The sequence below is a fragment of the Aotus nancymaae genome, unplaced genomic scaffold (genome assembly GCF_030222135.1).
Source record: "Aotus nancymaae isolate 86718 unplaced genomic scaffold, 86718_ANA_hifiasm-v0.15.2.pri h1tg000062l, whole genome shotgun sequence".
In the NCBI taxonomy this organism is placed as follows: domain Eukaryota; kingdom Metazoa; phylum Chordata; class Mammalia; order Primates; family Aotidae; genus Aotus; species Aotus nancymaae.
Window position 1 is genome coordinate 31847030 of NW_026988476.1, and position 16461 is coordinate 31863490.

At 38.5% G+C, this 16461-nt stretch overlaps 1 protein-coding gene across 7 annotated transcripts in view; it reads right to left on the bottom strand.

The window, feature by feature from the left end:
- Window positions 1-16461, bottom strand: part of TMEM87A (transmembrane protein 87A) — a 57699-nt gene that overhangs the window by 10047 nt on the left and 31191 nt on the right. For 3 of the 7 annotated variants that reach the window (XM_064365944.1, XM_064365942.1, XM_064365945.1), the window contains exons 10-16: window positions 15669-15768; window positions 12341-12434; window positions 10808-10883; window positions 7409-7513; window positions 6409-6467; window positions 5524-5627; window positions 114-187 (exon numbers count right to left, since the gene is read on the bottom strand). In XM_064365944.1, coding sequence (XP_064222014.1) covers window positions 114-187; window positions 5524-5627; window positions 6409-6467; window positions 7409-7513; window positions 10808-10883; window positions 12341-12434; window positions 15669-15768 — 612 coding nt within the window. Of the gene's footprint in view, window positions 1-113; window positions 188-5523; window positions 5628-6408; window positions 6468-7408; window positions 7514-10148; window positions 10222-10807; window positions 10884-12340; window positions 12435-15668; window positions 15769-16461 lie in introns of all 7 variants that reach the window. The other 4 variants (XM_064365943.1, XM_064365946.1, XM_064365947.1 and 1 more) reach the window with 2 other exon arrangements.

A 16461-nucleotide genomic window follows, 5' to 3' on the forward strand; every position in this document is an offset into this window, starting at 1 on the left:
CACACTCTTATTTTCTTTACCCTAACTTCATCCCATATACAGTTATAAAATAAGCAATGTACTTATATAAAAAGATACTTAAAGTACTAATGAAAGGTGAATTTTATTACTACCAAAGCTTTCTTTCAGCATAGGTTCCTTTTGTTCATCCTCCTCCTCTTCCTCAGACAATGGTGAAAAGGCAAACCTAACAGAACCAAAGTAGAACAGAAGGAAAAAAATTAGTGAACTTCAAAATCTGCCATACTATTTGCATTTTACAAAACTAATTATTGACAATGCAATTATAGTAATTAATTAAATCAATTTAATAATAAAATTTCTTCCCCTTCCGAAAGCTCTTAATTGCCTATATTAACAAGAGAGAAACAGGACAGTATCATTGTATTTATGAGTACACACTAAGCTAGAACACTACTTCGACGTTAGACTAGTTACTTAATCTGTCTGTACCCAGTCCCCTAATCTGTAAATAAGGGGATAATAAAACATTACTCATAGGGGTGTTTTGTAAAAGTAAGTCATTATAAATAAGGTACTTAGAACAATACCTATTATATTTAGCAGGCATTCAACAAATGTTCATTCTTATGTATCAAACAGAGTTAGGTAAATTCTCATCTAATTTAAAATCGCAGCCTTCAAACTGGGTGTTAAGAGAAGGGAGGCCTATTCCAGGTAATTAAAAATTTCAGTTTACAAGTGGGGAGCTCAGAAGATGAAGGCCTGATCTGGTGTATCTCAGATGCCTTTCCTTAACAACTTCCAAGAGATTCAGCAAAGCAGACAGGTAATTCCTAGAATGCTTTAGCTTTGATTTCACTCTATACTTCTCATTTTACTGTTACCTACTATTTTCATTCTACCTTGTTTTTAAATTTCTCTTACATGATCAAAATTCTTAATAAACTAGGAATAGAAGGAAACATCTATAAATTGTTAAAGGGTAACAAATTCCATGGTAAATATCATAGTTGATGATATATGAGAAGCATTTGATGTCAGAGTAAAGATGAGAAGGCCCATTGTCATTGACTCTATTCACTATTATACATGAGGGCTTAGCCAAACTAATAACATATGAATCAAATCAACAGGAAGATTATATGGCAAGAAAGGAACACATAATGATTACTTTAGACAAAAAACCTATCTGAAGAGAGAATGTGGAAATTATCAGAACAATATAGCAACAGGAAGGTTGCTGGGTATGATATATATTAAAAAGGCTGAGGCTGGGCACGGTGGCTCACGCCTGTAATCCCAGCACTTTGGGAGGCCGAGGCGGGTGGATCACGAGGTCAAGAGATCGAGACCATCCTGGCCAACATGGTGAAACCCTGTCTCTACTAAAAATACGAAAAATTAGCTGGGCGTGGTGGCACATGCCTGTAATCCCAGCAACTTGGGAGGCTGAGACATGAGAATCGCTTGAACCCAGGAGGCGGAGGTTGTGGTGAGCCGAGAATGCACCATTGCGTGGGCAGTAAGAGCGAAACTCCGTCTCAATAATAATTAAAAAAAAGGCTGGGTGTGGTAGCTCACGCCTGTAACCCCAGCACTTTGGGAGGCTGAGGAGGGCAGATCACTTGAGATCAGAAATTTGAAACCAGCCTGGCCAACATGGTGAAATCCTATCTCTACTAAAAATACAAAAATTCAGCTAGGCGTGATGGTGGGCACCTATAATCTCAGCTACTTGGGAGGCTGAGGCAGAAGAATCGCTTGAACCTCAGAAGTGGAAGTTGCAGTGAGCCAAGATCACGCCACTGTACTCCAGCCTGAGCGACAGAGCAAGACTCCGTCACAAAAACAAACAAACAAAAACACTGTAAAAAATCAAAAGACAATTAACTGGCAGGAAATATATGCAGTATTTAGAACAAACAAAATATTGGCATACAATAGAAATTTCTACAAATTGGGCCTGGCATGGTGGTTCATGACTGTAATCCCAGCAACCTGAGAGGCCGAGGGAGGCGGATCGCTTGAACTCAGAAGTTCAAAACCAGCCTGGGCAACATGGCAAAACCCCGTCTCTACAAAAAAAATACAAAGATTAGCCCAGTGTGGTGGTGCACACCTGTGATCCCAGCTACTCGGGAACCTGAAGTGGGAGGATCATTTGAGCCTAGGAGGTGGAGGGTGCAGGGAGCCGAGGTCGCACCATTACACTCTAGCCTTGGCTTCAGAGCAAGACCCCATCTCAAAATAAATAAATTCCTACAAATCAATACATAAGTGATTGTTATAGTCTGAATGTCTGTCCTCTCCAAAACTCATGTTGAAATCTAATTCCTAATGTGACAATGTTGGGAGTTGGGCCTAATGGAGGGCTCCACCCTCATGAATGAATTAATGCTGTTATATAAAGGGTTTTCTGGAGTGGGTTCTCCCTCTTGCCCTTCCACCTTCTGTCATGTGACCAGCCAGTAAGAAAGCCCTCACCAGATGCTGACACTATGAGCCAACAAATTTCTGCTCATTATAAACAAGCTAGTCTGTGGTATTTTGTATAGCAGCACAAAATGGATGGAGACAATGATCAGTAAGCCAATTAAAAAATAAGCTAAAGTTACAACCTTATATGCAAAAAGTAACAATAGTAATTCTCATCCACCAAATCTGCCAAAATTAAATAAAATGATGGGAAATAAAATGAGGGAAGAAGAAAAAAATCCCTCCCATACCACTGTTGTTAAATATGTAATTTCTTTCAGGTTTCTTTTGGGAACACAATCTGGAAATACTTTAAAAATTATAAATACACATACCCTTTAACCTAACAAATCCAAGCCCACTCATTAAATATTTCTTGAGCATGTACCAGTGTGTAGTGAGAAACTAACTTTCATTGACTAATGTGAGGTGATCTCTACGCCCATAAAATGTCCTGTCTTTATTTGCCTGGGGACTTTGGCTGACAGTGTAACAGTACAGTTTAAGATAGGGACATTGAATCATGCTATTTCAGCTCTGACCTCCAAAAGAAATGGTATTAGCCTGACTGCCAGGAGGGGATGGAAACTTAAAACAGCAACACAGACAGTATGTGATTGAGCCCCAGTAAAAACTTTGGACACTGAAGACGCAAATGGGTTTCCCTCATTGGCAACAGTCTGTGCATACTGTCACATACTAATATTGTCCAGTAAAATTCTTGAGTGCTGAGCATTAATCGGCCTTCCTGGACAGAAACAATGTGTTACTACGTTTTTGGTGCTGGAGAAAAGAATGACTTGATGTACTTCTGCAGAAGAGGGATAGAACATAAGAAAGAAAATACAGATTTCTCCAGAATCTTATTTGGTATTACCATTTTGTTGTAATAAATCTTAACTATAACTATATGCTGCATCCCATAAGACCTTCTAGTAAATAACTGAACATTAGGGTGGTCTTGAGGACGCTGACACACCTCAATTGGAAATATCCCAAATGCCCATTAATAAGAGAACATATTAATTTAACTGTACTACATATGTCCTGTGTTTATGCTATCCATGAAAATGAATGAGTTCAATTAAATCTGTTACACTGAATCTCCACAATGTACTGTTACAAGAGTAAAGGAAGATTCCATACATGAACAGGGAAAAGACACATTATAATACACAGTTAACAATGAAGTCATGGAGAATGGGGGCAATGTTTTAAAAGAAAAGGGAAAAAAAGGAAGAGGGAAGGTAATGCTGAAATTTTTTTAATGACTGAGGAAGGGAAAATATTTAAATACAAATATAGCTAGCAAGAAACTAGTAGATCAACAGGCTAATATAAAAGAAGGGTCTCCAGAATGCAACGTTCTTTCTGAACAGAGTGATTTCAGATCTCATTTCTTTTCTTATGTGACTTTTCTCTATTCTTTGACTTTTTTCGATAAGCGCATATAAAGTGCATAGTTTGAAATGACAACAAGGTCATTTTCATGGAGTAAAAGGATTTCACCTATTTTCTATCTTAATCTTTCATAGATAAGTCTGGTTATAAAATTAGCTATTTAGTTATACCATCTTACCCTTTTCTTTCTTTGGTGGTATGGGTGTTTAATATAAGCTTTTAACCGTTTAAATGCAAATGAGGGGGGGAAAGGCAGGGGGAAGGCATAAATACTCACAAAATAAAGATAGGCAGTTCCTAAATGACTGAAATGTGCCTACAGTTGGACAAATCAAATTCACATGGATTTTTAATCTCAAAGTTAGTTACGTAGGTTTTAATTTTATGCTTTCTATCATTACAAAGTGAGCTGGGCTGCTGGTTACAGAATTTTTCTTTCCTTCTAGACACTAGACAGGAGAAACTCACTATAAGTGACACAATTTTATCTTTTTTTCTTTGAGACAGAGTCTTGCTCTGTCGCCCAGGCTGGAAGGCAGTGGCATTATCTCGGCTCACTGCAACCTCCACCTCCGGGATCAAGTGAGTCTCATGCCTCAGCCTCCAGAGTAACTGGGATTACAGGTGTGCACCACTATGCTCAGCTAATTTTTGCATTTTTAGAAGAGACAAAGAGGTTTTGTCATGTTAGCCAGGCTGGTCTCAAACTCCTGGGCTCATGTGATCTGCCCATGTTGGCTTCCCAAAGCGCTGGGATTACAGGTATGAGCCACTGTGCCTGGTTAACACAATATATCATATATCTATCTCCCTTGTTTATTATACAAATACTTAACAGGCATACTTGGTTTTACGGTGAATAATTCTATTCTGCTTCCCAGATTTTGTGGCAACTCTGTGTCAAGGAAGTCTATTCGTACCATTTTCCAACAGTAATGTGCTCACTTTGTGTGTCAGCATTTTTTTTTTTTTCAGATGTAGTTTAACTAGGCTGGGGTGCAGTGGCACGATCCGGGCTCACTGCAACCTCTGCCTTCCAGGTTCAAGCAATTCTCCTGCCTCAGCCTCCCAAGTAGCTGGGATTACAGAAGTCCACCACCACACCTGGCTAATTTTTGTATTTTTAGTATTTCACCATGGTGATCAGGCTGGTCTCAAACTCCTGACCTCAGGTGATCCGAATGCCTCGGCCTCCCAAAGTGCTGGGATTATAGGCGTGAGCCACTGTGCCTGACCACTATGTCAGCATAATGCTATTGCACACATAGTAGACTACAGAATAGTGTAAACATATGCACTGGAAAAACCAAAGAATGTACATGACTCATTTTATTGAAGTATTTGCTTTACTGTGATGGTATGAAACCAAACTTGCAATTTATCTCCACAGTGTGCCTGTATATTTACCACAAAATGTCAAAGATGAAAGGAACCTCATGTCGCTTGGTTTAATCCCCCCTCATTATATAGAAAGGAAACTAAGGCCAGAGAGGTGGAGAGGCCACATGCCAAAAATCATGAAATAAGTTAAGATAGCTGAGATAGGAACCCAGTTTGTCTGATTCCGGGCCCAGTGTTCCTTCCACTATATGACACAGCCCTGATACTGTCCCCCAGTGTACCACCCCTAATTGATGACATGGTCATCTCATGTTAGCAGAATAAACAGAAGAGTCCGAAAACCTCTGGTTGTTTGCAGATGGTCGCCAGAGAACCATGATGACAAAGAGGATCATGGAGAACAGCAAGCGCCAGATAGCATCATCTACCCACAGCTCTCGCCAGTCCTACAATATGGGGGAGAAGTACATTTATACATGTTATCTAAACCCTTTGTTCATAAAGCCTTTGGCATAGAACAAAAGTCACTTATTTGTCCATTCAAGTTATATTTAGTAAGAGCCTGCTATGTGCTTAGTACTGTGGTAAGTGTGAGAAAACAAAGTGAACAAATGTAGTTTTTGCCCTTGTAGTTCTGTTTAAAAAAAAAAAAGGCATCAATGGAACAGAGTATTTGTCAAAGCTCTGTCATCAGCCTGAGAAGCTTTAAGAAAGGGTTTTATGCAGGGTTAGAGAAAGTTACATTAGGTTGGTATATAATTTTCATTTTCATTTATTTATTTATTTATTTACTTATTTTTAACAAAATAAAGGCTTAGCTGCTTCTAAAGAAATCCTATTGGCCACAGTCTTTGAGCTCAGATCTTAAGGACATAACTTCTATTCACATTAGTATTATTTATACAAATGGTACTTAATATTTAGTAGTCTATACTGAAAATTTTTAGTTAAGACTGGGTTATAGCATACTATAGTTACAACTTACAAAATTCTCTCCCAATATTGGGAGAATACAGTCAGATGAAACAAAGAAAAAACTACTATAATACCAAGAACCATGATAGTACAGAATACTTAGGAGTAGGGAAGTATTACAACTCTCAGAGTAGAGACCTAGCCCTAATTTTTTATAAGGTATATATAACTTAAAAGAACCTTACCACTGTCATCAACATCATCAGTTGTTTATAAGACAGTACGTTATTCATAAATGTGCTTATAACTCACCGACTGACACGTCACTATTCTGAACTTCATGGTTGTCCAGATGATAAACACAATAGATGCTAACAGTAAATGAAAAACCAGGTCAGAGGATGAATGCTAGTTTACATCCTCAATTACATTCCCCCATTTCTGGTTAAGTGGAATCCCACACACTCCAAATCCCCAAATACATCACAATTCTATCAGTTATTTTAACAAATGTATTCAATACATATCTACTGTATACCTACTATTAGCAAGGCTCATGATACATACTCTGGTCAACCCTTTCTGTATTTAAAGAATAATTTGGTAATAATTTTATTTGCCATCTGGCTACATCAGTAACCATCGTGGCTGGAAAATAAGGTATTGGAATATAGCTCTTTCCAGCATCATCAGTATAATTTTTTTCCATTTATCCTTAGTATAGTAATGCTAATTTTTCTTTGGGTGGTCAGATGAAAAAAAAAAAGGTTGCTAAAATGACTGTAATATAAACAGAAGAGCTAGTTCCAATCAGAGATCAGATCTCACTATTCCTGGTACAAGGGCCATGAGGTAGGCAAATAAGCCTAGTTAGGTTATAGTCCACCTAATGTCAATTTTTGACATATGCTTGCTGACATATATAATGCACTATAATAGCAATGTACTCTAATCTAAAATTCTACAATTATTTAATAAAACTAAACAAACATGTGGTAATGTCTTCTAAAAGAAGCACTCTCCGGCACTTAAGCTAACTAACCTCAAGAAAAAGAATGCCTCAAAAAAGAACGCAAATAGAAGAGGGATAAATGAAGAGCTGAAATACGAGGTTCAGGTATTGTACACAAAATAAATGGCTCTTAACTTTTTAAAAACCATAGATCCTTCTGAGAATCTGACAAGAGCTAAGAACCCTTTTCCCAAGTGAAATATACAAAACTTTCTATGCCCACCCATGGTCTTTCAGGTTAAGAATCTCCATTCTAAACAGATCACATTTGAACTCCAAGAAGAAAAGTCGCAGACTTACCTGCCACTGCCAAGATAAGTGTGTTGGTGAAATGTCGATACAAAGAGAGTTTTACAATGTTCCTCCGAAGTTTTAACAGTTTCATTGTTTGAGTCAGGCTAATAAATATGTGTTTGCAGGTCAAGGAATTCAACATTCAGGAAAAAAACAGTAAGCTAGCCAATTAGTCTTCAGGTTTCTTTGAGGATCTGGGGTCATCCTAATAAACTTACAGATCTCTGAGAGGCTTTACAGCTCTCTTATTCTCACTTAATCTCACAAACACCTCAAGATTAATAAGAAAGTCATCATTTTCTTTACTTTTCCTTTTTTTTTTTTTTTTTTTTTTCAAATTTTGTGTGAAACAGGATCTTGCTCTGTTGCCCAGACTGGAGTTCAGTGGCATAATCACAGCTCACTGCAGCCTTGACCACCAAGCCTGAAGTGATCCTCCTACTTCAGCCTCACAAGCAACTGGAACTACAGGCATGCGCCACCATTACTGGCTAATTTTTTAATTTTTTTGTAGAGATGGGGTCTCAATATGTTGCTCAGGCTGGACTTGAACTCCTGGCCTCAACTGATCCTCCTGCCTTGGCCTCCCAAAGCACTGGCATTACAGTCATGAGCCACCATGCCTGGCCGAAAGTCATCATTTTCAGTAAGACATTAAAGAGAAGACAGAACCAGGATAAAGTAAGAATGTACAAAATCACAAGATAAAAAATATATTAAAAAGAGAAAGGAAGGGGCTTTCTAGAGAAACAAAAAAGACAGAAAATAAATAGAAAGGGAAATGGTAGAAGATAAAAGTGAACATGAGTAATAGCCAAGGGACAAAGAGTTAGCATTATCTTCTCTCTCCCTTTAAGGTGGGTAGCTCTGTTCTCATCTAACCAGCGAATCTAGTTCTGGGTCATAATTAACACTTGTGCCTACAATCTCCCAGAGATCTACACTCAGTCCCCTCATGACATCTTAAGGAATCTGCCAGCTGTTGCCTGCACTATCCTGAATTAAGAGGGAATGACTCTCCATTTCCAGAATATTATTCTCACATAGAAGTTGCTAGAGAAAAACAGGATGGGAATTAATGACTACAAAAATGGTTATCTGCTCTCACGTTCAATTTTCTTTTTTTCGAGACAGGGTCTCACTGTCACCCAGGCTGGAGTACAGAGGCACAATCTTGGCTCACTGCAACCTCCACTTTCAGGGCTCAAGTGATTCTCCTGCCTCAGCCTCCTGAGTAGCTGGAACCAAAAGCATGGGCCACCATACCTGACTAATTTTTGTTATTTTTTTGTAGAGATGGGGCTTTGCCTTGTTGCCCAAGCTCATCTCAAACTCCTGAGCTTGAAGCAATCTGCCCACCTCAGCCTCCCAAAGCGCTGGAATTATAGGCATGAGCCACCGCACCTGGCTCAATTTTCAGAATGAGGAGTACATATAAAAATAAGGGATTTGGCACTTGATCTGCCCTTATAGCTGTTACCTAGTCATTCCCACCTCTCTCTTTACTTCTCTCAATGCTTGTAGAGGTTCACAAAACACTTGGAAAGATATTAATCTAGAAAAGCTTTGGCCATTTAGACCGAGGACACTTTATCTGAAAACTCTTACATGGCAACCCACTCAAATTCACAAAACAATTTTGTTCACATTCACAGTTTTTTAAGTCTCAATTTATCAAGTCAGTAATAACTGAAAACTGCAAATAGGATTAAATATATAAAAACCAAAACAAATTCAAAATAAGATAAAGTCCAAAAACTTGTATCCTTTAGCCATCAGACCAAGTCCTTAATAAATACATTTAATTTTAAAGAGCAGGAGAAAAAGATTACTCAAACAGAAGCTTGTTTGTTATCTGCTGGTTGACTCTGCCTGTAAATGAATCAATTATTTATTCTGAAGGGTAGAAGTCTTCAATTTCAGGTCAGCTTCTGAAAGAGGAAACAAAACACTCACCCCATAAGGGTTAAAACCTGCTGAATCTGGGCCAGGCGCAGCGGCTCTTGCCTGTAATCCTAGCACTATGGGAGGCCCAGATAGGCAGATCATGAAGTCAGGAGATCAAGACCATTCTGGCTAACACAGTGAAAACCCATCTCTACTAAAATTGCAAAAAATTAACCGGGCATGGCAGCATGCACCTGTACTCCCAGCTGCTAGGGAGGCTGAGGCAGGAGAATAGCTTGAACCTGGGAGGTGGAGGCTACAGTAAGCCAAGACTGCACCACTGCACTCCAGCTTGGGTGACAGACTGAGACTCCGTCTCAAAAAAAAAAAAAAAAAAAAAGAAAAAAATCTGCTGAACCTACACAGAGTTTCAGAAGAATCAAAGCACCTTACATGGTTCCTGAAATCAAATTTTAAGGACCAAAATCTTTTGATAAGTTTCAAAGCATTTAATAACTGCTAGAGGCTAAAAGGAAGACCAGGAGAAGCACAGCCAGTGATTCTAACACTAAATGATTAGGTACACAACCAAAATCAAGGTGAAATGCTCATTTAAAAGAAAAAAGCTAAAAGATTGTATCTTGAGCTCGGTCCACAGTCACCAATTTCCAATTTGGTTTTAAAATTAAAAAAAAAAACCTGCTTACCTGAATGCTCAGGTTGTTAAGACTTAGCATGCACTATTCCCCACACTAAGGAGTAATCAACAAAACTGATAAAAATTCTTTGCAGAAAGATAAATGGAAACCCATCTCCAAGAGGAGAAAATGGATCATCATCAAACAAGCCAACGAGAAGGATATCCACCAGCACAAGGCAGTGTCTAGGAAAGCCAAGGGGATAAAGGCCAAGGAAGCAAGATCAGTCTGGGCCTGCAGACAAAGAAAAAGAAGAGGTGAAAAACAGATGTCTAGAGAGGCACAGAGAAGAAATCACCACATGATTTTGCAATTACAGAATCACTGGAATGTTTTTACATTGAACTAAAAGAAAATGAAAAGAACACTTATTCTTCCCTTCTTATAAACCATCATATAGACTATACAGCTATAAGCATTTCACATAAATTGCCAGTTACAATCTCAAAACAATGAAAGATATTGTTAACTATCATAGAGTTTTTCATATATAAAGATCCATGTTAAGAAGTGACCATATTCCACAAAAGTTTTAATGTTTATAAACCCCATCCTAATCTATCATTTCCTATTATTGTGGTTTTACCTACAAGTCTGAAAAGACTTTTCTCATATTTAAAAAAAATTACTGCATCATATACAAAAAATTATTCCTTTCCAAAACTGTAATATAATAAGAGTTTACAAAGAAGAGGTCACCCCAAAATAAAATGTGAGGCAATTATCTGTCTCAAAAACTATGCTCATGTTTCCAGAAGTTTATATAAAAGATGTTTTTTCTATAACCCTAATTACCCAATCAATAGGCATTATTGAAAGGATATCCATAAAATAACACAGGCATCAATTGCTGAGAGGGCCAGGTTTACTATCAGAATCAAGGAATCAGAAAAATTCTACAGCAGCAGCAGAAGAAAGAAAATGAAATTGACAGAAGGTTAAAGTTGCTAAAAGTCTAAGAAAATTACATACAGAGGACAGTGTGATTTGAAAAGCAAATCTGCATCCACAAAGTGTTTTATTTAAGAGACAATTTACTGCAAAACATGTTAAGCTCAGTTTTCTTGTGAGCAAAGCCAAGTTTACAGCATTTACAATCTTGAATCTAATAGGTTACTGTGGAGTCTGATTTATTTTTTTAAATAAGAAAATAATTGAAATGGCCTAGAGAAGCCTACTTCTTCATATTAATCCAGTGCTAACAGAAATTTCTTTTCTTCTCTTTTTAAAAGAGAGGGTAACGGCATAATCATGGCTCACTGCAGTCTGAGCTCAATCAATCCTTTCACCTGAGCCTCCCAAGTAGCTAGGACTACAGGTGCACACCACTGCTCCCAGACACAAATTTCTTTATCACTTAGATATCAGTGCTTTGGTTTCCTTCCGTGGCAAATAGAATATGTAAGGTTTAAATGAAGCAAGCGAGGTTTGAATGAGGCAACTGAGGCCAGTTATTGAAATAAAGAAATTTAATCGGCTCCTGGGCGAGGTTCTGTGGTCCGTCAGGAGGGGCCGGAGAAGTCGCGCTTGACTCCTCTTGGATGTGGGGTTTTACAGGGAGTGGAGGCGTTTTGATTGGTTGTGGGGAAGCAGGACATGGGCGGGACAAGCTGCCATTGGCAGGTAAGCAAGCGGGATGCACAATGCTATTGGGCAGGTTTTGGTGGGGCTTCTTTTAAATTTTGGCAGGGTTTTTCAACGGTTGGCTAGGTGCTGAGTGCAGAGGCTAGTGTCGAGTGCAGATTTGCCTGGTGAGTGCAGAAGTGGGAGAGGGGGAGTTTAAGGGCAGGCTAGGTGCTGAGTGCAGAAGTGGGCGTAGTTTCTAGGCGTGGAGGGGGGTGAGCGTGTCCGAGCTCCTGGAGAGGCAACCAGCCTTACAGAATAATTATACAATTCTCAAAAATGGTGTGAAACTTCACTAGCTGCCTTTTAAAGAAGTTTTGAAACTCAAATGTCAACTAAGAAACAAGTTACTTTAGATTAGATTAACTAGTAACTGCATGACTCTTATACAAGAGTCTGCCACTTATACAAGAATTCTAGTCTGTAATCCATCAATTAGAAAAAGAAGAAAAACAAAATGCAAGTCCACTGCTTAGGAGGAAGAACTAAAATGATTACCCATCTGGAGACAGATGGAAAAGCATTTATTCCAGACACACATTAAATTTATGAAGCTCTGATAGGAAGATTAAAAAGAAAACATGAACTATACATACATTTTGAAAATCAGATCCCAAAAGTGACTTACAGCAAACAGTAAAGCAGCCCATAGACATTTGCAATTCACACTGTCAAGATGTAAGCAATACAACTGAAGTGACCACAGAAAATGAGATTAAGCAGTACTAACCCCAGTAACTCTGAGGACCCCTTCCATGCCAGAGAACAAAAGATAGAGGGCTCCTGCTACTACAACCTTATGAAGCGTGACTCCAAGGCGTGGCCTAAAGAGGAAGCAAAGAGATACTTGAGTCCATATGGAACAAAGCCCAAAACAAGTTAAGTAACAGGAACTCGTGTCAATTAATACAGGCCAACAATTTAAAGCAATAAAGAATATGCTATTGATTTACCTAAGAGAAAAAAACCCCTAAGACTATATGGTCTTAAAACAAGATAGGAAACACTATAACTTAAGATCTGGTTCCTGGTTACCACATTTAAAAAAAACTTTCCTTAGAGAATTTTGAAACATATTCAGATATAATGCGCCCTTATAAATCTTTCACCGAGGCCCAAAAACTATCAACTTGTGGCCAATTCTGTCCCATGCATACCTCTTCCACTTTCCTCCCTTTCATATTCTCTTCATGTAAATCCTAGACAGCATTAGGTTTGACATATTTCAGTATGTGTTTTTAATAAATGAGAAATAAATGTTTTTTATTTTTCTTTGGAATTTCAATGGCTACAAAAGAACCTTTCTTTTTTTTTCCCCCTAAAGAAACAGGGTCTCACTCTGTCACCCAGGCTAAGTGCAGTGGCCCAGTCACAGCTCACTGCAGCCTTGAACTCCTGGGCTCAAGTGACTCTCCCACTTCAGCCTCCTGAGTAGCTGGTGACTACAGGCATGTCCCACTATACCAGGCTATTTTTTTTTTTTAATGTTTTGTAGAGACAAGGTCTCAATATGTTGTCCAGGCTGGTCTAAAACTCCTAGGCTCAAGCGATCCTCTTGCCTTGGCCTCCCCAAAGGCAGGGATTATAGCATGAGCCACTGTGCCCGGCCCACAAATGAAACTTTTAAAAAACATATCCAAAATACCACTATCAAATCTAAACACTCTAACAATTCCTTAATATAATCAAATATTCTATTGTAGTTCATTAAATAGTGTATTTGCAAGCTCAAAACCTAACATTTAAAAAGTCTTCTCAGCAACTTCTGTTGAGATTCAAAATCCTACACAACCAGAATTCACATTTTAACAAAATCCTTAGGTGATTCCTTAGTGTAGTTTAAGACGGGCTGCCTTAAATCATGTCTGCATAGGCCTTACCAATATTTGTTCTTATATTTTTTGTTATACACTGGGAAAAACTCCGTATGAGCAGGGAATTTTCTCCCCATTCATCTTGGAAACCTAGAATATTTCCTGGCATATAGGAAGCACTCAAATAATTGTTAAATAAATATGTTTTAAGAATTAAAATTCCCACTGGGTGAGGTGGCTCACGCCTATAATCCCAGCCCTTTGGGAGGCCAAGGGGGGTGGATCACATGAAACCTGGTCTCTACTAAAAATACAAAAATCAACCGGGTGTGGTGGTGGGCACCTGTAATCACAGTAACCTCAGCTACTCGGGAGGCTGAGGCAGGAGAATCCCTTGAACCTGGGAGGCAGAGGTTGTGGTGAGCTGAGACCACACCATTGCACTTCAGTGTGGGCAACAGAGCGAGACTCTGTCTCAAAAAAAAAAAAAGAATTAAAATTCCCCATACCTCTAATCCCATTTAAAGCAAAACTTCTTTAAATGAATAAACAAACTTAAAACAACTAAACTTAATCCTACTTAAAGCACCACTTAATCCCACTTAAAGCAAAATTCCTTAAAATAACTCTCTATACAATTATTCTAATTCCTCTCCTCCTATTCTCTGTGGAACTCTCCTCAATTGGGTTTTTGTCCCTATCACTTCACCAAAACTTCCTGTGATGGTCACTATGACCCTCCATGTAGTTAGACTCAATGGTCAATTCTCACTTGCTCTATCAGGATCACCTGACATAATCATTTCCTCCTTGAAACACATTCTTCAGTTTTATACCCACCTCACTGGTCAGTCCTTAATTTCCTGGGCTAACTCTACTTCATCCTACAGACTTCTAAATATTAAATATTCAAGGGCCTAGTCCTTGGACCTCTTCTCTATATATATTCACCTCCTTGGTGACCAAATCCAGTCTCATGACTTTATTTATTTATTTACTTTTTGAAGACAGAGTCTCACTCTGTCACCCAGGGTAGGGTGCAGAAGGGTGATCTCGGCTCACTGCAACCTTCCACCTCGCAGGTTCAAGCAATTCTCCTGCCTCAGCCTCCTGAATAGCTGGGACTACAAGCGTACACCACCATACCTGGCTAATTTTTTGTATTTTAGTAGAGATGGGGTTTCACCATGTTGTCCAGGCTGGTCCTAAACTCCTGACCTCAGGAAATCTGTCCACCTTGGCCTCCCAAAGTGCTAGGATTATAGGCATGAGCCACCTCGCCCAGCCCTCACCATTGTAAATAATATCTGCATCTTCACGACTCCCAAACTTTTATCTCTGTCCTAACATCGTCCCTTTGTTTTCCCTACTCAGTTATCTAACTGAACTCCAATCTTGCCCCTGCTCCACATTTATTTCACCTAAGGTCTTCCTGAACTCAGTAAGTTTTCATTTGTAACCTGCCATTTGATCAGATCAAAACAGTTGGGATCATCCTTAATTCCTCTTCTCTTTCACATCACACATCTGATCCATCAGCAAATTCCACTGGTTTCACCTTCAAAATATACATAGGATCTGATCTCAACTCAGCACCTCTTCCCTCGGCTATACATGGTTCCCTCACCTCCTTCAAGTCTCTGCTTAAATGTCATTCAGTGAAGCCCTCCTTGATTACCCTATGTACAACTGCAAGCTCTAGCTCCTGCATTACCTACTCCAATGCACTTTTCACAGACATATTAAAATATTTTACTCACTTATTTCAATTTTGTATTTGTCCCCTCCCTCCACAAATGTAAACTCAACGTCTGCTGTTTACTTGCTATATCCTCAGGGCCTGGAACAATGCCTGGAAGAATGCCTATAGAAGACACTCAATAAAAATAAAATTTTCTAGATAGAAAAATATTTTTAGACAGTAACCGCAAGGATGTGTTTCCCATAAAAATCTGATTTGCAAAAAATATTATGGAAGTATAAAGTCTCTAAGTTTACTATAAAAGTCTGGTGTTTCAATCCCATTTGTTATAAGTTTTCCTACAGCTGCTCCTCCTAGGAAATGAAATGAAACACTAACAGTTTCCCAACATTTACAGCACTACAAAATTTCAGATACCTTTCTTGTTTCAGAATTATTTATTTTATCAACTCTTTCAGAACCACTACACTGGGAACATGTAATACTGCTTTAATTTAATCAGAACTTTAATTTGCTCTTCCATACAGGAAGTTAATACTTACTTGACAATGCCATATCCCAGACTGACTATGATGACCAGAGTTCGAGCCAGTGAGCGTTTCACTGCTGAAAGCAGCTCTGCAAGGATCAAAGCACCTTGGACTACGAAAAAAAGAAGAGAAATAGCACCATAATGTAGGTTTGGCAACAGACAAGATGTCAATACCAGACTGCTGATTTCTACACTCTTCAGAATAAGCACTGGTATTAGTCCTAATAAAGTAGAATACCTCTTCTACAGTTTTTACAGTATACAAGCTGATACCACTCACGATCTCACTCATGAGTGGTATCAGCTTGTATACTGTATTACGATCTGGGTGTGCTCAACTCAGCTCCCTCCCTGACTTGCCCCCAAATTCACTAAAACTTTAACAGAATACCTCATCCTTTATAAACAGTTTGTAGCATCAAAACAATTTCCTCCATTTTTAAAAACTGTGAAATAAAGCTACACATAAGAAAGGCAAAAACCACACTCATGTACACACCTGATGACATGTATAATTTTAACTCATTTTCAAGACCTTTCAAAGACCAGGGGAAATCTAATCAGTTTATCTCACAATAATATTTATAACTAAATTAAATGGTCTGACAAGAAAAAAACTGAAGCAATCACAAAAATCTACAGTATAAAACAACTTCTGTCAGTAGCAGTTCACCTTACTAAACCATAAGCACTTTCCTATTTTCTTGATATGACAATACTAATTAGATGCACTTTCCCACCACATTTGGAGATCTTTGAAATCAAGGTATGTCTTACAATCAATGACATCTTACAATTAAATT